Source organism: Sapajus apella, unplaced genomic scaffold, assembly GCF_009761245.1.
Source record: "Sapajus apella isolate SASKATOON/1434 unplaced genomic scaffold, GSC_monkey_1.0 scaffold19, whole genome shotgun sequence".
Taxonomy (NCBI): Eukaryota; Metazoa; Chordata; class Mammalia; order Primates; family Cebidae; genus Sapajus; species Sapajus apella.
This window is the reverse complement of record NW_022436959.1, coordinates 142,356-164,521: the sequence shown is the minus strand read 5'-3', so window position 1 is coordinate 164,521 and position 22,166 is coordinate 142,356. Positions and strand designations below refer to the sequence as shown.

Here is a 22,166-nt window from a genome sequence, read left to right as displayed (position 1 = left end):
ACAAACATGGCACAGGGCAAAGGGGGAGCCAAATTGTTGCATGGCAGCAGCAGGAGCAAAAGAGATGGAGGTGGGAGGAGCTACACGCTTTTAACCAGATCTTGTGAGAACTCACTCACTATCATGAGAACAGCACCAAGTGGATGGTGCTAAACAATTCATAAGAAACCACACCCATGATCCAACCATCTCCTACCAGGCCCCACCTCCAAAACTGGAGATTACAATTCAACATGAGATTTGGGCTGGGACACAAATCCAAACCATATCAGGTAGCCAAACTTATATCAGACAAAATAGACTTTAGCCATTTATACTTAATGTTCCATTATTGGGATGCTAAGCATGTGAGACCTACTGCTCAAGGTCACCACCAAGGTATAATTGCAAAAATTCAAAAATTGTAACTTCAGGCATAAATGGGTTAACTCAGAAACTGCCCTAGCAACAAAGAAGGACACTTTATAATGACAAAAGGTTCAGTTCACCAGAGAGCTATCACAATCATAAGCAAATATACTCTTAACATCAGAGGTCCCAAATATATAAGGAAAAAATTGACATAATTGAAGGGAGAAATAAACAACAACAAAAATAGCAGGAGACTTCAATATTCTACTTTCAATAGTAGATAGAATAACCAGACAGATGATCAATAAAGAAACAAAGAACTTGTCAAACACTATAGATCAACTGGACTATAGCATATACAGAACACTGTACCTAAACAGTAGAATATACATTTTTCTCACATACACATGGAAAAATTCTTCAGGACAAATAATATGTTAGGCCGCAAAACAAGTCTTCACAAATTTAAAAAGATTGAAATCATACCAAGTATCATTTACAACCACAATGGAATAAAACCAGAAAACAATAGCAGAAAGAAAACTGGAAAGTTTACAAATATTGAAAATTAAATACCACACTCTTAAACAAGGTGGAAAAAAATCATATAGGGCCGGGCGCGGTGGCTCAAGCCTGTAATCCCAGCACTTTGGGAGGCCGAGGCGGGTGGATCACGAGGTCAAGAGATCAAGACCATCCTGGTCAGCATGGTGAAACCCCGTCTCTACTAAAAATACAAAAAATTAGCTGGGCATGGTGGTGTGTGCCTGTAATCCCAGCTACTCAGGAGGCTGAGGCAGGAGAATTGCCTGAACCCAGGAGGCGGAGGTTGCGGTGAGCCGAGATCGCGCCATTGCACTCCAGCCTGGGTAACAAGAGCGAAACTCCGTCCCAAAAAAAAAAAAAAAAAAAAAAAATCATATAGAAAAGATCTTGGGACCAATGACTATGAAACCACAATGTACCAAAACAGATAAGATACAATCAAAGCAGAGGGAAGTTTATAGTGGTAAATGCATACATCAAAAAATATGAAAAATCCTAAATTAATGATGTAAAGTTACACCTCAACAGAACAGATGCATCTGATGCAACAGAAATAAAAGGGATTATATGAGATTGCTATGAACAATTGTACAACAACAAAACAGAGAACCTAGAAGAAACAAATAGCTAGAGACATACAACCTACAAAGACTGAATCATGAAGAAATTAAAAATCTGAACATATTTATAACTAGTGAGGAGATCAAATTGGCTATCAAAAATCTCCCCTCCCCCAAAAAACAGCCCATTATCAAATGGTTTCATTGAAGAATTCTAAAAAAAATATTTAAAGGACAATTTATACCAAAACTCCTCAAAATCTTCCAAAATATTGAGAGGGAACGCTTCCAAACTCAGTTAATGAAGCCAACATTACCCTGATCAGAAAAGAAAAATTACTATAAGAAAAGGAAAACTCAGACTAATATCTACAGTGAATGTTAATGCAAAAATTCTAAACAAAATACTAGCAATTTGAATCAACAGCAAATTAAAAGAATTATATACCCTGAGCAAGCAAAATTTATTCCTGGAGCGTAAAGATGGTTCAACACACGAAAATCAATCAATGTAAAACATAACATTAACAGAGTGAAGGATAAAAACCACATAATCATCTCAATCAATGAAGAAAAAGCATTTGACAAAATTTAACACACTTTCATGATAAAAACAAATAATAGGAGAGGAAAAGAAAGAATGTACCTCAATATAATTAAGGCAATATATGAGAAGCCTTCAGCTAACATCATACTCCATGATAAAAAGCTGAAAGTTTTTTCCTCTAAGATCAGGAATATGGCACAGATGCTCATTCTCACCACTTCTATTCAACATAGCACTGGAAGTCCTAGAACAATTACACAAGAAAAACATACAAGAGGCATCCAAATTGAAAAGGTAAATGTAAAATTATTCCTGTTTATAGACGATGTGGTTTTATATTGTATAAAACCCTAAAAGTTCTTCAAAAAAACCTGTCAGAACCAATAAACAAATTCAGCAAAGTAGGAGGTTACAATAACAACACATAAAATTAGTTGCATTTCTATACACTAACAATAAACATTCCAAAAGGAAATTTTAGAAAATAATTTCATTTACAATACCATAAAAAAATAAAATCCTTAGAAATAAATTTAAACAAGGAAAAGAAAAAAGTGTCCACTAGAGACTACAAAATATTCCTCGAGGAAATTGAAAAATACACAAATAAATAAAAAGATATTCTATGTTTATGAGAAAGCTTAATACCACCCAAAGCAATCTCCAAATTCAAGGCAATCTTTATAAAAATAGCAATGTCATTTTATTTTGCAAAAATAGCAAAAAACTATTCTAAAATTCACTCAGAAAATCAAGGGACCCCCAAATAGCCAAAAGAGTAAAAAAGAAAAAAGTTAGAGGCCTCACACTTCCCAATTTCAAAACATTATAAAGCTACAGCAATAAAAACTGTCATAATGATGTAAAGACAAACATTCTGACCAATGGAACAGAATATAGAGGCCAGAAATAAACCCTTGTGCATATGGTCAAATGATCTTGGTCAAAGATATCAAGACCATACAATGAGGTAAGGATTATCTCTTCAACAAATGGTGCTGGGAAAATTGACTATAAACATGTAACAGAACAAAGATGGACCTTTAAGCTACACCATAGATAAAAACTAAATGCATTGAAGATTTAAACATAAGATCCAAAACTCTGAGACTCTGATAAGAAATTATAGTGAAAAGGCTTCATAATATCAGATTTAGTAATGGTTTGCTTATAGTGAATGAGTTCATCACAAATGAACATTGATTATTATGATGTTGTCTGCTTGCATTATTTTTCTTTTTTTAAAAAAGCAACTTTTATGGACAACATAATTTTATAAATAAACTTTTGTATCAATATCATGCTGCCAAAAGTTAAAAATTATTAACAATGCTTTTATTTGAATTCCTTAACACAAGAATTTCTTAAATTATTTTATTATGACATCAAAAGTACAGGAAACCAAAGCAAAAATAGACAAATGGGACTATATCAAACTTAAAAACATATGTGCATCGAAGGAAACAATTCACAGAGTGAAAAGGCAACCTACAGAATGAGAGAAATATTTTCAAATTATGTATCTGCCAAAGGGTAAATAATAGAATATATAAAAGACTCCTACAACTCAATAGCAACCAAAAAAACCCCAAGTAACTTGATTAAAAAACTGGCAAAGGACTTAAATAAATATTTCTCCAAAGAAGATATACAAATGGCCAAAAAGCATATGTCAAGATGCTCAGTATCACTAAGCATTAGAAAAATGCACATCAAAACCATAATAGGTATCACAAAAACAAACAAAATAAACCAGGAAATAACAAGCATTGCCAAGATATAGAGAATTGGAACCCCTGTGCACTAACGGTAGGAAAGTAAAATTGTGTAGCTGCCATGAAAAACAGCATGATGTTTCTTTTAAAAATTAAAAAGAGAGTTACATATGATCCAGCAATCTCACTTCTGGGTATATATCCAAGGAATTGAAAGTGGGATCTTAAAGAGATATTTGCATGCCAGTGTTCACTGAAGCATTACTCACAACAGCCAAGAGGTGAGAGCAGCTCAAATGTCAATTAAAGGAAGAATGGATTTTTAAAATGTGGAATACATATGCAATGTTATTCAGCCATAAAAAAAAAAATCTCATCACACACTACAACATAAATGAACCTTGAAGATATTCTGCTAACTTAAATCAATCACAAGCAGATTGGCTTATTGATTCTTTTTAGATGAGGCATCTCAAGTAGTCAAACTCGTTGAAAGAGAAAGTAGAATGGGGGTTGCGGAAAAGGGGAAAACAGGTTATTGTTCAACAGGTATATAGAGTTTCAGTTTGTAAGAAGAAAAAGGTCTAGAGATCAGTTGTACAACAATGTGAATACAGTTAACACTATTGAACTATGCACTTAAAAATGGCTAAGATGGTAAATTTTATATTATGATGTGGTGTGTGCTTTTGTTAACCACATTGAACCAAAACAAAACAAAGTAAAATACCCTGGCCCAGAGACCACAGAGCCGTCTTACAAAATTTCATTAAAATTAACATCATTCCTACCTGACTCTCTCCCTGACGACTTCTTCTCCTCCATTCTCCATCCCTCCAGCTCCAACTTTAATTGGGATCAACTATCACTGTCAGAGAGTGGGGAAGGAAGCTAGTTGGAAAGACAGGAGAAAAAGACAGCATGCTTTTATCCAGCAGCAAGATGTCTATATGCAAAGGACGTAGCTGAAAGAAAGAGGATAGCTTTCCTCTGAGAGGAGAATGAAGTGCTGATCAATATAAAAGACTAGGCATTCAAATTTCTGGTATAGGACTATAGTTTACAACTTAGAGTGAGCTAGGAATGAACAGAAGAGTCAATACACATGCCCAGTTTTAATCCCCATTGGTCAAAAAAAAAAAAAAAATCCTACTTAGCTTGTTTAAGGCGACTATAGGAAACAAAAGTACAGATGTTTTAAAATTATAGCTTATGTGTTTTACCTGTTCAGTATACTGTTTTAAAAGACTAATGTATACAATGTTAATACAGAGAGAAAGTTATAAAGGCTGCACCTAGAGAGTTAACAGTAATCATCTTTGGGGAGGGACTGGAAAAGATTTTCACTCTACACACACTACACATTTATGCAAGAAGAATGTATTCCTACGTCACTTATGTGAGTGATGTATTTTTAAAGTGAAAAGTTGAAATGAACATGTCATGCAAGTTTATTTCATATAGGTAATTGGTCTAAGTACTATCTACTTTGTTATAACCAGTTTTAGTGAACTTCTGTGAAAGAAAAACTTTTTTTGAAACTGTTGGAATCCAGCATTGATAATACAGCCAGGTGTGAAAACTATTTTTCTAAATTTTCTTTCCTCTGTAGCTAAAAAAGGAAGAAAGAAAAGAGGAAGGAAAGAAGGAAAGAAGGAAGGAAGGAAGAAAGGAAGGAAGGGAAGGGAAGAAAAAGAGGGAGGGAGAGAGTCATATGGGTCCAATTTCCTTTTCCCTAAAATTTTAAACAGGCTAATTTTTAAAACAAACAAAAAGTTCCTTAGTAACTCTATCAGTTTCTGCCTATAGTGAGTGAGTTCACCACAAATGAATATTGATTATTATAATTTCATCATTTGTATTATTTTTCTTTTAAAAAAAGCAACTTTTATGGATAGCATAATTTTATAGAGAAACTTCTATAGCAATATTTTGCTGCCAAAAGTTAAGAATTACTAACAATTCTTTTTTAAACGCAGAATCAGCATCAGGTTTCACATGCTTACAAAAAGACTAAGAAAACCCCCAATAAGTCCAAAAGGCAATATGGATAGCTCCCTTTGAAAATTAATTAATGAAAACTGTAAACATTGCTTTCCTGGATATTCTGCCATTATGTTGGCCCTTCCTCACACGTTACCACTAGAATCTTCAGGAGCATCTTCTTGCCAACATAAACTGTGTGAAATCTTTACAAACATAGCTGGGAAGAATAGACCAATGACCTCTGTATGACTTCTTGGCAGCTTTGCAAGTCAGAGGCCTAATTTGAAGTGTGGAATTGGTGGTTTGACCAGCTTTGGCTAACACTGGGTCCACAAGTCAGAGAGATGCAGCAGCTCCCTCCCCGGTACACCAGCTCAGTCCCATGCATGGTGAGTCACAGTGGCAGAGAGTGCCTCCTTCCTGGCTGTCTTGACTCACTCAGTGAAGCAGGAGAGGATTCAGATGGGAGTTGTGGTCCTGTGTCACATGACAGACCGCAGTGAGCTAAACTGCTTCACCATAATGCAATCAAATCCCTCAGAGAAGGAGAGAATAGGATGGAAATGACCAAATTTACTGATGGTTTGGGTTGGCAAAGTTCTACAAAGCTCTAACATTAGCTCTGGGCTCATAAATCATCATTAGCTCTGTCTTTTCCACTTCTGATAGTTATATTGCTGCAGTTGAAGTTGAATTTTCAGTAAGTTCTATAGGAATTTACATGCAGTCAAGATTGAATTAATGGTAGACTCACACATTGCTCCCTCCATTTTTTCCCATAATGCTTGTCTTTCTCCTTCTTCCACTTACTATCTTACTGCTTTATATCACTTATATCTTTGAAGATTAAAACTGCAATTGGTCTATTTAAGTAAATATTCAAATATTCGTGTCATTCTGTTAGGATTTCTATTCTGTGTTCTCTTAATTTTTGCTCCATATCACTTATTACTTGATTTAAAATCTTTATCACTTCACATTCAGGACACTATATTTTCTAGTCAACCATGACTTCTCTCTCTGTTTCTTCTCTGACCTGAGTTCACCATGTCCATGTTTCCTTTTGGTCTCTTCTGCTTCGGCCTACTCTAAATAATGGTATTCCCAAGATTCTACCATTGGTGCTCTTTCCTTTTCAATCTGTGCACTCTCCCCATACACATGATGATGTCTCTCCCCAGCTCTCCAGGTTTATCATCTAGTTGTCTTCTAAACATCCAGATGAACTACACCTATCTCAGACATGAACTGTTCAAGAGTGAGTTTATAGCCTTCCTCCTGAATTCCTGGTTTAAGTTAATGTCAAAATTGCTTAACCAATCAACATTTCCCCACCCCTTTATTTTCCCAAACAAAGGTAATTGTCAGCTTTTGTCAATTCTACTTCTTTAATAGATTAAATATTTAAAACTCCTTTTCCATCTACCCTAATGGGTATTACTGATTTCCCTTATCAAGGTTTTTCTTGCAAAACTTCAGGCTTTCATCAGTCTCATATGGATTCAGTAGGGGCTGTATAGAGAATGGATTTGAAAGAATTATTGTATTTTCAAGAAATTATAAACTAGTATGTTAATTGCATCATTTTATTCAACAAATATTTCTAAGCCCCAGTTCTGGAGCAGCAAACAAAAGGTAAACCTAGTTTAAAATGCAAAGTGGCAGGGTGAGTGGCAGATGAATTAGGGATATAATGGTAGAACTTTCCCTAGTAATTTCAATTTTTACACTGTCATAATTTAAGTGGAACATTGCAAATATTTCAAGTAATTTAGACAGTTCTTTCATATTTACAATATCTATAGATCTCACTTCTACCTCAGTCCATGGAAGTTTGGGAAGGAGAAAAAACCTCTTCTGAACACATTTTTTTTTTGTAGTGGTTGGGCCACTAAATTAATGTTTTATAATTGAGTTGAAATTCACATAACATAAACTTAACCATTTGAAAGTGAACAATCCATTAGTGTTTACTTAGTGTATTTCAAATGTTGTACAGCTACCATTTCCATCTAGTTCCAAAATATTTTCATCACCCCAAAGGAAAACCCCTTATCCCGTAAGCACTTTCTCCCATCCTCCCCCTATTCCCAGACCCTGATAAGCACCAATATGTATTCTGTCTGTACGGCTTTACCTATTCTGAATATTTCATATAAATGGAATCATAAAATATGTAATCTCTTGTGTCTGGTTTCTTTCATTTTGCATAATGTTCACGTTTAACCACATTGTAGCAAGTTTCAGCATTTTGTTCCTCTTTATGCTAAATAATATTCCACTGTATGCATACATCATATGTTTTTTCTGTCCATTAATCTGTTGATGTATATTTGGGATGTTTCCAACTTTTGGCTCTTGTTGAATGGTGATACTATGAACATATGTGTACGTACACTTGTTTGAGTATATGCTTTTAATTCTTTTGGGTATATAATGAAAATTATAAGCCATATGGTAAATCTATGTTTAATTTTTTGATGAATAACGAAAATATTTTTCATAGCAGCCTCCCTATTTACATTCTCACCAGAAATGCACAAGGATTCCAATTTCTTGTCATTCTAGTGGCGGTGAAATAGTACTCCATTGTGGTTTTGATTTTCATTTCCCTATTGACTAATGATTTTGATTGTATTTGCATGTTTTGTTGGCAATTTGTATATCTTATTTGAAGAAATGTCTATTCTGTTTATTTTCCTTTTAGCTTTGTTGTCTTTTTGTTATTGAGTTGAGGAGTTCTCCATATATTCTGAATACTAGACCCTTATCAGTTAGATTTGCAAATGTTTTCTTCTATTCTGTAGATTGATTTTTCATATTCTTGATAATGTTCTTTGATGCAAAGCCTTTTTAATGTTGATGAGTACAGTTAATAGCAAAATTTTTGTTGTTGATGTTTATGATTTTGTTCTGCTACCAAGGAATCCATTGCCAAATCCAAAGATTTACCAAGATTTACCCCTAAGTTTTCTTCTAACAGTTTATGGTTTTAGCTCTGGTATTTATTCTTTGGCCTATTCTGAGTTAATATTTGTAAATGGAGTAAGGTAGGTGGTCTCATTTCATTCTTTTGCTTATGTATTTACAGTTGCACTAACACCATTTGTTGGTGAGATTACCATTTTTCCATTTGATGCCCTTGTTCAAAATCAACTGGAAATAGTTGTATGGGTTTATTTCTGGTCTCTCAACGATCTATATGTCTCCATATAATAGTGTCACACCTTCTGGATTACCATAGCTTCTTTGTAAGTTTTTAAGTAAAAATATATGAATTCTTTAACTTTGTTTTGTTTCAAGATTGTTTGGCTATTTTAAAATTATTGTTTTCCCTGTTTGTACAAAGGCCGTTGAAATTTTGACAGAGATTTCACTGCATCTGCCGATGATAGTAACAGAAAAATTTTTGAGAAATTGAATTTAATAGCATTTGAGCAAAGAAAGATTCATGAATTAGGCAGCATTCAGAATAGAAGAGGCTCAGAGCTCCACTGTGCAACATGGGCAGTGAGTATAGACAGAACATGATGTAAAGTGCAGAAATAGCTCAGTTGGTTAGAGCTAGACATCTGACTGACATGGACATGGTCTCATCAGTTGGCTGCCTGTGATTTGTTAAGATCAGGCTATGTGTTACAAAGATCTGACTCCCAAGTTGTTTCTTTATGTACTAAGTTAGACTGCAACACATTATGAAGGAGCTCAAAGTATGGAGACAGCATCAGGTCAATGGCCTCCTGATTATTTAACAATGGTGTTTAGAAGTATCGCCATCTTAACTATATTGTCTTCAATCTCTTGAATACAATATGCAATTCCAATTATTTAGGTATTAAATTTCTTTTAGCAATGATTTTTAGTTTTCAGTATACAAGTCTTTCATTGTTTAAATTTATTTCAAAAATTATAAATTATATTCAAAAATATAATTTTTGAACACTTGCATAAATGACATTCTCTTAATTTTCTTTTCAGCTTGTTCATTACTAGTGCATAGAAATACAACTGAGATTCGTGTTGATCTTGTACCTGCAACTTTGCTAAACTAATTTATTAGTTCTAGTTGTGTGGTTTTTGTTTTTTTCAGATTCCTTGGGATTTCCTAGATCATGCTGTCTCTGAATAGAGATAGTTTTACTTCTTCCTCTCTAATCTGTATGCTTATTTCTTTTCCTTGCCTAACTGCGCTAACTAGAACTTCCAGTACAATGTTGAAAGCAGTGGTAAAAGGGGGCATCCTTGTCTTATTCTTGATCGTGGGGGGAAGCTTTCTTTACTTCACTATTGAGTATGATGTTAGGTGTGGGTTAAGGAATTTCTCTTCTTATTTTTCAGAGTGTTTTTATTAAGAAACAATGTTGATTTTTTTCAAATGCTCTGTGTCAACTGACGTGATCATATGGTTTCTTTCATTTTATTATTACAATGTGTTAAATCAACTGATTTTCTTTTGTTGAACACACTTGCATTCCTAGGATACAACCCACTTGATCATAGTGTATAATCTTTTAATATGCTCTTGGACTCAAATAGCTGATATTTGGTTGAGAATTTTGAGTCTACATTCCTACAGGAATATTGGTCTCTCTTTTTCTTATGGTGTCTTCATCTGGCTTTGGATGAAGAGGAGGGAACATTCCTAACTGAGACTACTACTAGTCTCATAGAATCAGTTAGGAATGTTCCCTCCTCTTCAATTTTTTGGAAGAATTTGAAAAGCATTGGTGTTATTTCTTTAAATGTCCAGGAGAATTCACCAGTGAAGCCATCTGGTCTTTGACTTTTGTTTTTTAGGTTTTGTTGCAGTTGTTTTTAAAGGACTGATTAAATCTATTTGTTATAGATCTGGTTATATTTCCTATTTTTTCTTGAGTTAGTTTTGGTAATTTGTGTGTTTCCAGGAACATGTCCTTTTCATTCAGGTTATTTAATTTTTCAGAACACAACTGTTCACAGTTGTATCTTATAATCCTTTTTATTTCTATAAGGTTATATAATGTCTCCACTTTCATTTCTGACTTTAATTATATTCTTTCTCTTTTTCTTTCCAAATTTGGAGAATTTTGAGACATTTTTCTCTTCTAATGTACTTTCTCTTTTTTTCTCTCTCTTTTCCTTGTGTGACTTCTGTAATATTTATTTTGGTATCCTTGTTGATGTCCCATAGGTCCCTTAGGCTTTGCTCATTTTCCTTATCTTCAAGTTCACTGATTCATCCTTTGACATGCTAAAATTGTCTCTTGAAATTCTGAAGTGAAGTTTTCATTTCAGTTATTGTACTTGCAAGCCCAAGATTTCCTATTTGGTTCCTTTTGATAATTTCTATCTTTTTATTGGTATTTTCCTTTTGTTTATACATCATTCCCCTAGTTTCCTTCAGGTTTTATGTTCATAGTTTCTGTTAGTTCTTTGAGTATACGTAAGATAGTTGACTTAAATTTTGTCTAGTAAGTCTAATATCTGGGCTTCCTCAGGAGTGGTTTCCATCAATTTCTCTGAGACTCCAGAGGCTACACTTGAGTAAAGGCAATTAAATCCACAATGTGACACCTCTACATAGTCACCAGAATGTATAACATTTAAAAAGGAGAAGAAAAAGGAAGGACACAAAACACAAATGAGTATAGTAAGTGTTGACAGAGATGCAGAGTAACTGAAATTTTCATTCACAGTTAGTGCATGTATAAATTAGTAAAACATAAAAACCATTTGGCAGTGTCTACTAATGTTGAGTATATTGAAAATATGTCCTGTGCAGAATAATACTACATTTAGGGATCTTCCAAAATCAAATGTGTAACTATGTGCATCATAAGACAGTTACTAGAATATTCATAGCAGTATCATTTGTAATTACCCCAAACATTAAATAACCTAATGTCAAACAACAGTAGAATAGACAAGTAAATTTTCGAATTATATGCAAAAATGAAAATGAAACTATTACATTCTTTAATATTCATCAATCTTACAAATATAGTATTAAGCAAAGAGGGCCATATAAGAGCACATACTATGTATGGTTATTTATAAACATTCAAAAGAAGGCAAAACTAATTTGGTGATAGGATTCAGAATTGTGGCTACTTGTGTGTTGGGACATAATGACTAAGACTGAGCATGAGGAAAGCTTCCATGTTGCTGGTAAACATTTAAAATATTGGTATGAGGCGTTGTTACACAAGTTTGCTCACACTGTCACCAAGACAAGCACTTATGATTATTTCACTTATTTTGTATATGTGTTATCCTTTAAAAGGTTTTCACAGCTATCAGTTTAGAAATATTTTTTAAATTGTATTTTATCAATTTTGGCAAGGATACAGGGAAAAGATTGCTCAAATACTAGGGGTAAGGAATGTGAGTTATAACAACTAGTCAAGGGAACAAGTCAGTGAACTCTATTAAGGATTTACGTCATGCATACTCTATGATCCAGTACATTCTCTTGTTGGTATCTGTACTCTAGAGAATACTTGGACATAAGTACAAAAAGGCACTTACACATGTGTTTATGGTAGCACTGATTCTCATATTAATAACCAAACATATCTGAGGGTGGGGAAATGATACATTAATTTTATACACACACACACACACACACACACACATATTGGTTCTGAAGGCATGCAGCATTTTCAGAGAATGAGGTAGATTTATGTATAGATATGGAAAGATCTCAATGCTGAGTGTAAAAAAATAACACGTACACTTACAAATGCACAGGAACTAGGAGTCATCATCTAGGGACTGGGCTGTAATTAGTGCCTGAAAGGGACATAAGCATAATTTGTAATGTTTAAACTTTTTTTTGCATGTACATAATCTTATTTGTATAATTTAAAATAAGCAAATGGGGAGCCAAAGAATGTTCACTGTATACCTCTGTACTTTTAAAAATGTGAATAACGGCAGCATCTCTTGGCAGAAAAGTTTAATTAAATTTTAAATAAAACAATAAAAGATGCCCAACTTCGTGGGAAAACAGCCATATAGTTATAATTAAATGTGACTACCTCTTAGAGATGTTAGTTACAAACTAGGAGCGCAGAGAAAGGGTGTCCTAAATAGGTCTGGGGGAGGTGACAGAAGAGGTGACTCTTGGGATGAGTACCGGCACAGAAATGGTATGCTCTGTTTTCATTCCTGAAGGGTTCAGCAGGAGGTGCCCAAGGGGCCCTGAAACTCATTCCCACAAGCTGAAGCATAGACCCCCAGCGAATGACTGAAGGAAAGCGGAAGGCGCAGAGTCGCGGACGAAGAGGAAGCGAACGCTTATTAAACCGACGTGATGCAAAATGCGGGAAAGTCCAACCAGCTCTGTCTTTCAAAGCTGGATTCCCAGGTTTCCCACCCATCCTCCAGGCAGGCCGGCCCGCCCTCTGCCTCCTTTCCACGTCGTTTACTGGTCAGTGAAAGATTAACAGGTCATCTGACCAATCGGTTAGCTCCTCTAAGGAGCCACTCAGGCCCCAGCCGGGTCTTTGGTACCTCGAGCGAGATGCGAGTTCTGTGCGTCGACGTCAGCGTGCTGACGTCACGAGTCCGGAGGTCCCAGGGCTTCTGGGTGCGGGCGGTGGGCTGTGTGTTGCCCGGTGGACTGTGTCCCGGGTCCCGCCCTGCCGAGCCCCGCCCCTCAGGCCCGGGCGCGACCGCGGAGCCGCAGTTCCCGGGCCAGCCTGGGGCGGCCGGCCCGGAACCACCCGTTGAGGTAGGCTGGGTTTCTTGTTCCCCTATTTGACAGGTTGGAAAACTGAGTCCCCCGGGTCAGAGGACTTGCATGGGGGCTGCTCACAGGAGACTAGCCAACGGAGTCCATAGCCCGATCCTGTTCTGTTTACTGAGTCCTGCGCGAGCATCCGGGGGAGGAGGAGGGGCCAGGCAGGCTGTGCTCATAATGGACACAAAAGTGAAGTTGCAGAATGTGAGCCCAGCTGCTCCCAGGGCGTGGGCAGGAATTCAGGGATGGTGGTCCCCATTCCTCCAGCTTGCGGACCCAGATGAGTCCCCGGTGGGGTCGACCTCGTGCTGGCGCTATGGGCCCTCCAGAGGGACCAGGAATTGGTGATTGGGTGTAATGCGTGGGTTGTCCAGACACAGGCGGTTGTGAGTCTCTTGTATTCATTGAGGAAAGTCGTGTTCAAAACAAAAATAAAAGCAGGAATCATGAATGTTCTCGTTGTGTTTTCAGTTCAGTGCTTTGCCTATTCATAGATATCTCACCATTTTGTGAAATCTTAGTTGCTTGATTACTTCTGATTTAGGGTTAGGTTTTTTTTCTTTTCTCTCTCTCTCTCTCTTTTAGTTCAAACATGGGTTGACATTGTGGAACTTTTCTTTGTTCACTATGTCATTTGTCCTCTGTTTCACAGATGGAATCACTGAATTCATCACTTGACACAGTACTAGTTAGGATAAGTTTAGCAGGTAACAGAGTAACGAGTCTAATTAAATCTTTACTCAAATTAGTCTAGTTTGCTACATTTCCTTGTTAGGAAGAGTTCTGAAAGGTAATTCCCATCTATGTACCATCTATGCATACGCCTCTTTCTAGAAGCAGGATCTCACCAGACAACTTATGGTATCGTTTTATTTATGCATTCTGATAGTTAAGGTGGTGGATTATTAATGTTCATAATGTGAAAACATGTACAATATGTTGCATGTAGAAGTCATTCTCTTTAAAATCTAGCTGTGTCACTGATCTTTTAAAACTGCATTATTGCATTGCCTAAAACGGCGTGAAAGAAATGAAATTAAACAGCCTCTGAGGGATATTATCTTAATGTTCACAGAAGGATGGTGATTAACATCATTTGGATTTATTCATTGGACACTTTATCTGATGACTGTCTATGCCACCCATTGTTATAGGTGTTAGAGATTGTGTAGTGAGCGGTTTAGATAAGGCCCCTGCCCTCAAAGATTTTAACTTTTGATGAAGAATACAATAAACATGTAAATAAAAAAGATAAGTTTAGATAGGAATAAATGTCAGAAAAGATATTATTGGGTAAGGAGCTTGAGAGTGACTGGGGTGTGTGAAGAAATGGAGTGGTCAGGGAAGACCTCCCTGAGGAGGTGACGGTTTTGGTGATACCTGAATGTTTAGCTGAGTAAGCCAAGAGAAAATGGGCTGGAAATTTCTACGGAGATATAAACAGTGCAAAGGAACTAAAGGATGAATGAACTTGGCATGTTCCAGGGACAAAGGGAATCCCATGTGGCTGGAGCTGAGTGAACCTAGGGTAGGGTCAGGTGAGGGGACAGTGGTCAGAGGTGACACTGGAGAGGTGTACAGGGATTGGATCATCTTGCATCCCATGTGAGAATTACAGGCAGGCAAGGGAAGGATAATTTGTATGTTGCAAAGTCTTGTTTTCTTTTAGTGATACTCATAAACTCTAACCAACTTTGTGCTTTGTTTTCATTATGAGATCATTGCAGTAATTCATTGTGTATGTATTTTTTCTCCAGAGGCCCTCTTAAATGAAAAGATCTTGTTTCCTGCAGCACCTTACCCCATGTAGTTTGTTTCCTTTCCTTTCCATTGTTATGTGCGGAACTCAAAGCCTTTGCTTTTTTCAGCTCCCTGCTTTTAATCCTTGCTACTTCCAACTGTGAATCCTCTTTCTTATTACCTGTACCTGCCGTCCACTTGGAAAGCAGGGCAGTTGGTCCCTGCTCTTCTCCAAGCCAAATTCTAGGAAGCTGCATTGGCAAGTAGATTATTGTTTTGCATTAGACCTTGTATTACTGACCAGGAACATAACACTTGCCTTTATTTAGTACCTATGGTATGCCAGGTATGTTACATACATTCTATTTCTTCCAACATGTTGCAAAGGAAAATACTAAGGCTTTTTTGATAGTAAAGGAAACTTACACTTCAACTACTGAGCTACTACTGATGGAGCCTGGATTTGAACTGCTGTTAGCTTTACTCCAAAGCCTAATTCATTGTATCCCACCCCCCCATATTCCCACATACCCCCGACCTTGCTACCCTGGGTAGCCACAAGCCTCTATTACTTAAAATTATGTTTTATGATGTGGCATTTTAGAGATCACGTGATTCATCACTCTTAGTTTAGAGCTGGGGCTGTGGAGGCCCACAGAAAGTCAGTGAATTTTAAAATAATGCAGATAATGGCCAAACTGATACCAAATTTTCACCCTGCTCATTTTGAGGCTAGTGTTTTTTCTGCTATATTTCCTCATGAAAGTCCCCTATCAAGATATTTCTGTATAGATAAAAATATAATATTTCAACATCATGAATTTGCTGTCCATAAATCTGTAAAAGTTAATTTTAAAAAGATGAGACGTTGCTTCTTCTTGGGCTACAATAATCCTTTGCCTTATTTTCCTTCCCTTTTCTAAACAATGAATAGGTATATAAACTTTCTGGATGAGTCCATTTTCTGTTAATAGAAAGCTGTGGTTTAAAAATGACTTTTAAATTTTTGTTTTAATTTTAGAAATGTTTGAAAAGGAGTTTAAAATGTGTTACTGTTTTCCGAGCCTTAACCTTATGGTTAGAAGTAGGGGAATATTGCCTAGAGTTTGCTAACTCATAGTTTCTCTTAGCAAGTAGAGTTTCCTCCTGTAATTGAGAAAGCCCTTAGGTCAGTAATGTAACTTCTCTTTCTTAGTACTATGTTTAAAAATAAGTCAAAATCAGTTTATAAATTAATATGGTTGAGAAAGCTGTTACAATGGTCTTAAAATTTTAAAATACCTACTATTTATTTCTAAGGTTTGCTTATTTTAGTAATTATGAGTAGAATATGGTAGAGGAATAATAACAGACTAATAAATAGCTTAATTTACTTTCTGTATGTCTTCTTGACTATCCTGTAACTTAATAGAACTTATCTTTTTCTTTACAATAAATTTAATGGAATTACTATCTTTTAAAAAATATATTGGAAGATCCTTAAGTTTAAGTAAAAGCAACTTTGTGCTCTTTAGGCCAAAATAACAAAACTGGACATTCTGACTATCTCTGTTATTTAAGATTGTTCATGCAACTAATACCCACATTCTGAAGACCCAGGTCATCATGATTTGACCACCATCTTTTGCTGTGTGCCCAGTGTCCCTAATTGGACTCCTGGTCTTTGCCTTAGGCTTTCCAGCTTCAGTGCCATTACTTGCTGCGCTTGGAATGCCCTCTGGATAGACAACTTCAGCCAGCCAAAATTCTACCTAAGCCCACTCAAATGCTGCTTTGTCAGTAAAGCATTTCCTGTGTCTCTTTAACAGAAGCCTTCTTTTCTCCTAGCACTTTTGGGAGTCTCTCTTCAACACCTGTTACCAATCCTGATATCTTTGGTAATGCACTATTATATACACAGGTGTTAAAATATATGTTGACCAGAGCTTAAAAAACTTGACGATTTGTGTTATATACATACAGTTTTTTTGCAGATTGTAGAGCCCTGTTGTTTTATTTACACTTTTATCATTTTTTTTTTTGAGAGACACACTGTTAGGCTTTTCTCAGCTTTGATTCCACAGAACCTCTTTTCTGTTTTAGTTAAGGATCTGCTTTCTGCAATTATCAAGGGGTCCTTTGAGAGGAACTCATGTCTTTGTGCTATAAATGTTGAATGCACACTGTCACAAATAAAATCAGTGTTCTCTGTGTTTATGACGTTCGAAAACAGTAACAACAATTTCTACTTTTTAATATGACAGATGAGAAAACTGAGGCCCAGAGAGACTAGCCCTGTGTTACTTGCAGTGCTTGGCTAAGAAGCCTGGTCAGTACACTTGGTTCATGGCTTCAGGGACTTGTAGCAGGCTGTTATCGGTTCTGATGTCCTGTGTTGGAACTCCTGGCAGCCTCTTACCCGATGTGTCAGTATAGCTCAGGCCTTTCTGATTGTTTTGCTTGCTTTATTTATGAGTTGACCTGGATCTGGAAGATACCTCTTGTGGTGAATTAAGATGAAAGCTTTAACTCTCACCAGGAATCTCTGACTCTGAGCTATTTAAGCCTGGAGGATCTTCCTGAATAAGGCATGGGTATGATATCAAGTTCAGTAGGCTCTTTAGTTTAAAACCCTTCTCTTCTTCCTTTCTAGTTACAGTTTTCAAAATAGTATTGTGACACTAGCAAGCATCCTCAGTGTTCAAGCTGGAGTTTGGAGGAGTTTGGCCCAGGACCTTGTAAGTTGCAGTAATCATGGGTTTCTGTGTCCTTTATTTTCCAGGACAGTATACTTTTAAAATATTTTGCATTATTGCTCACCGAAGTATATTCTTGGTTGCTTTTTGTTTCAGGAAAATATATTCTTAGAATTATTTTTTTAAATTAAGCACTTATTAAATTAATGACGTAGAACCAGAATTTCAAGTACCTTTTTATACTTTAATTATATGTTAAATTCCTCAAAGGTAACACAGAGGGCATTAGACTTTTCTCTAGCCAAGGGAGGGACACCACCCAAGACTTGCCTTCGGCATTGGTGATAATAACTGATGCATATAGAAGGCTTTCTTTGTGCCAGGAGCTGTTCTAAATGCTTTATGTCAAGGCTTCTATTCCTCAGCACTGTAGACATTTTGGGCTGGGTAATTCTTTGTTGTGGGACTGTCCTGTGCATCGTAGGATGTTTAGCAGCATCTCTGGCCGCTACCCACTAGGTGCTAGTGCCACCTCCTCTAGTCATGACAAGTGAGAATGCCTCCAGACATTGCCAGATGCCTCAGGTCTTGGGGGTGTGGAAGGGAGAGCACAGAATGCCCCATTCTTCCCTGACTACACCATTGAGAACCAGTTTTATATAAACTGGTTGATTCCTTACAGCAACCCTGTAAGGTAAATTGTAGTATAATTGTCCCTGCTTTACAGAAGAAGAAATTTAGGCATAGAGAGGTTAAGTAACTTGTCTAAGGTTACACAACTAGTAAGCAGCAGTACTGGGATGTGAAATGAGGAAATGCTCTTGCTGAGCTCTCACTCAACAAAGCTGACTCAGACTGGCTACCAACTATTAGGGCTCCACGGACCTTATAAGCCAGGAGGAAAAATACATGCTGGCAGGGACCAGGCAGGGCTGGGAGTGAGCGAGGTGGCTAGGTGGCAGACTGGTAAATGGGGGAGTATTGCCACAATTGTCTGTCTTTCAAGAGTAGTATGAAATCTGGATTTTATTTATGTGAAAAACTCACATCTTTAATATTGCAGTTAATTCTGTGTTTAAGAAACATTGTGTTCAAGACGAGCCTGGTCAACATAGTGAAACCCGTCTCTACTAAAAATACAAAAATTAGCTGGGCATGGTGGCAGGTGCCTGTAATCCCAGCTACTCGAGAGGCTGAGGCAGGAGAAGCACTTGAACCCAGGAGGCAGAGGTTGTCATGAGCCGTGGTTGCACCACTGCACTTTAGCTTAGGTGACAGAACAGGACTCCATCAGAAAGAGAGAGAGAGAGAGAGGGGGGAAAGAGAGAGGGAGGGGAAAAAAGAGAAAGAGAGAAAGGAAAGAGAGAAAAAGGGAGAGATTGTAAAAGCCGACAAATTCCATCACCTCTGTACAGACAAGATTTGGCCCAAGGCCATCAGCTTGCAGCCTTCTTTGTGTGGACTGCAGCAGTGTGACGTTACAGGGAAGTGTGCATTCATTTGATTTAGGAAATGAGGTAAATTCTGTTTTGAGGGCAAAGGCTCCTCTTCATTGAAGACTGTGGAAATGAGGGTGGGTTAGGTGGGGCTTCCAGACTAGAAGGGACCATCCAGCCCAATCTGAAATTTGAATGTTCCGCAGACTCAGTCGAAAGTTACTTACTCTTCCTAATTTTGAAAAGCGTTATTCATAACTATTTCTTTCATGACCTCCACTTGTCTAGGTATTAAAATAGATATTTTACAGGACACTGAGAAAACATCATTTCTGGGGTTGACTGGCTGTATCCTGGAGAAACCATGACCATACCTCTTTGTTGACAGCCAGTAACCAGAGGAGTCCATGTTTGCTGTGTTTCAACAACGAGGCTCTTTGCCAGCTTTTTAGAAGCAGTGAACCCTTGCTGGCCTTTGAAACATTTTCCTGGTCCACAGGACCCTGGCCTCCTCAGATGCCCTTGGGGTAAAAGGCAGGCACACTCTCCCATGCTGACTTCCTGGCGATCTGTGCTCTGTGCACACATTCCATTCCAGCTGCACTTCCTGTGGCTCCCTCATGTGGGCCTCTCCAGGCTATCCACCTATTCGCTATTCGCAGACCTGCTTGTGCTTCTTTTTTTAATATAGTCTACCTTTTCCTTGGAACATGACTTTTTATTTCTTTGAAAATCTCATTTTTTCTAAGGCCATCCTTTCATTAAGCGTTTCTGGTCATACAAACCTGAAGTTTGGTCTTCTTTGTACTAGAATTATTTTTTACTCTGATTTTAATTATGTATGTAACTGTATTACCTCCTTTATCAACTTGTTCAAGTTGTTCAAGCTTGATAAAGGGAGTAATAAATAATTAGAACTCAGTTATGTAAGATTGTTGGTCAGGACCATGTCTTTTCCATTTTATTTCCCCCACAGCATTTAGCATAGTGTTTTACTTATGGGAGATGTTTAATAAATATGTCAATTTGTTTGGGTTAGATGGGTTCCTACATGTGTAGTGATTTCTATCTGTAAAATCACAGACAGAATTTCATTGTAAATGAAATTATCTGGAGGTTAAATATTCTTGGCTTGGCCTGTTTAATATACCCTTGAATAACACAGGTTTGAACTGTACGGTTCCTGTTGTATGTGAATTTTTTTAAGAAAACAGGGACCTGACCTAAAATAGTTTTCACAGGAAGTGGAACCCATGTATGCAGGTGGTCCTAGAACCAATTCCGCGCATATACCAAGGGAAGACTATAATACGTTTTAACTCCAACCATATGTGTAAGTTTGTCTAACTTTAGTGAGCAAGTACTCAGACTTTGTACTTCATACAGTGATAGTTGCAATTTTTAAACTAACTGAATGCCTGACACATGACAAGCATTTCTTTGGGTGCTAAGAATATAGAATGTTTTCCAGAAGTTTTCAGTATAGTACTGAGAAGAAGACTCTTCTTAAAGAAAGACTTAAAGACGGCTCTTAAAGAAAGGTATATGAAATATATATTAGACATAGGTGGTCAGAGAAAGTTTCATTGAGGAAGTGATACTTAAGCTACCTTGAAAATGAATAGGCTTATTCTTGCTGTTAATATGATAGTTTGGTGGTTCAAGGAAAAGGCATTCTAGGCAGAGGGAGGACTGGCGCAAAGGCAGGATGGTAAAACTTCCTGTGTTAGTCCATTTGTGTCACTTGGTATAGATATCTTAGGCTGGATAATTTATAAACAAAAGAGGTTTAATTGGCTCACAGTTCCGCAGGCTGTACAGGAAGCATTTCTTGGCTTTTGGTGAGGCCTTAGGAGGCTTATAATCATGGCAGAAGGAAAAGCAGGAGCAGCATGTCACATGGGAAGAGTGGGAGCAAGAGAGAGGGAGGGAGATGCCATACATTTTTAAACAACCAGATCTCACGTGAACTTAGAGTGAGAGCTCACTCATCACCAAGGGGATGGTGCTAAGCCATTCATGAGGGATCCACCCAAATGATCCGAACACCTCCCACCAGGCTCCACCTCCAACACTGGGGATTACATTTCAACATAAGAATCAGAGGGGACCAAATCCTATCATGTCCTATGCAAGGATACTAAAAATGGCAAGCACTGGGTGAGGGAGATAGCATTTTGAGTAGAGAGATGAATGTTTTGGAGATGGGTAAGACTGAATTGTTGGAGTAATGTGGGTGAGACATGATTGAGAAATAGTGAGGGAAAGTGATGAGAGATAGTAAAGGGATGGAGTTGGTCTCCATTCTGACTGTTTGGAGGATGGAGTCAGCGGAATCAAATTTAATACATTTTCTTTAGGCTAACTGTAAAGACGATTTTACTGATTATTACTGGTTAGTCTTACCTTAAACATTTTAAAGTATTTATAGGCACTATATATATATTATAATATATATAATATATACATATATATAGATATGTAATATATATATATATGGTTCCTATAAATTTGTTTTGTTAAATCACTTGAGAGCAAATTTTTTCAGGAGTGGTGCTAGTTTCAAACCTTTATTGAGAGCCATGTGAAGTTAGAGATCCTACTACTTCCATTGTATTCTCTGCCTCTGTAACATGCTCTGAGTTTGTTCTCATTATTAGACTGTAAAGTGCAATTTACTTTCTGAGTATTTTAGCCTGTAGTTGAATTGAATCTTGTGATTAGTGGTCTTTGTGTGATGCTATTTTCTGAAGCATGAGTTAGGCTGATAAAGGGGATCAGGAGGTTACTTCTGATGCTGATCTTCTTGAGGGTCTGATTTTCTCTGCGACTGCCTAAGAAGTCTTTCAGAAAAAAATGATACTGGGATCTTTAAAACCTAGGCATC

General features: G+C 37.0%; 1 protein-coding gene and 1 long non-coding RNA gene across 8 annotated transcripts in view; one reads left to right on the top strand and one right to left on the bottom strand.

Annotated features, from left to right (window-relative positions):
• Positions 1 to 10,823: 10,823 nt before the first annotated feature.
• Positions 10,824 to 13,075, bottom strand: LOC116557327. Its single transcript, XR_004271466.1, has 2 exons — positions 12,725 to 13,075; positions 10,824 to 12,476 (listed from the first exon to the last, which is right to left on the bottom strand). It is a non-coding gene; the product is annotated as an uncharacterized LOC116557327 (long non-coding RNA).
• Positions 12,976 to 22,166, top strand: part of STARD3NL (STARD3 N-terminal like) — a 48,824-nt gene continuing 39,633 nt past the window's right edge. For 4 of the 7 annotated variants that reach the window (XM_032286768.1, XM_032286766.1, XM_032286767.1 and 1 more), the window contains exon 1: positions 12,976 to 13,419. In XM_032286768.1, the coding sequence (XP_032142659.1) occupies positions 13,000 to 13,419 (420 nt within the window). In that variant the 5' untranslated portion in view covers positions 12,976 to 12,999. The remainder of the gene's footprint in view (positions 13,420 to 22,166) is intronic. The other 3 variants (XM_032286771.1, XM_032286770.1, XM_032286769.1) reach the window with 1 other exon arrangement.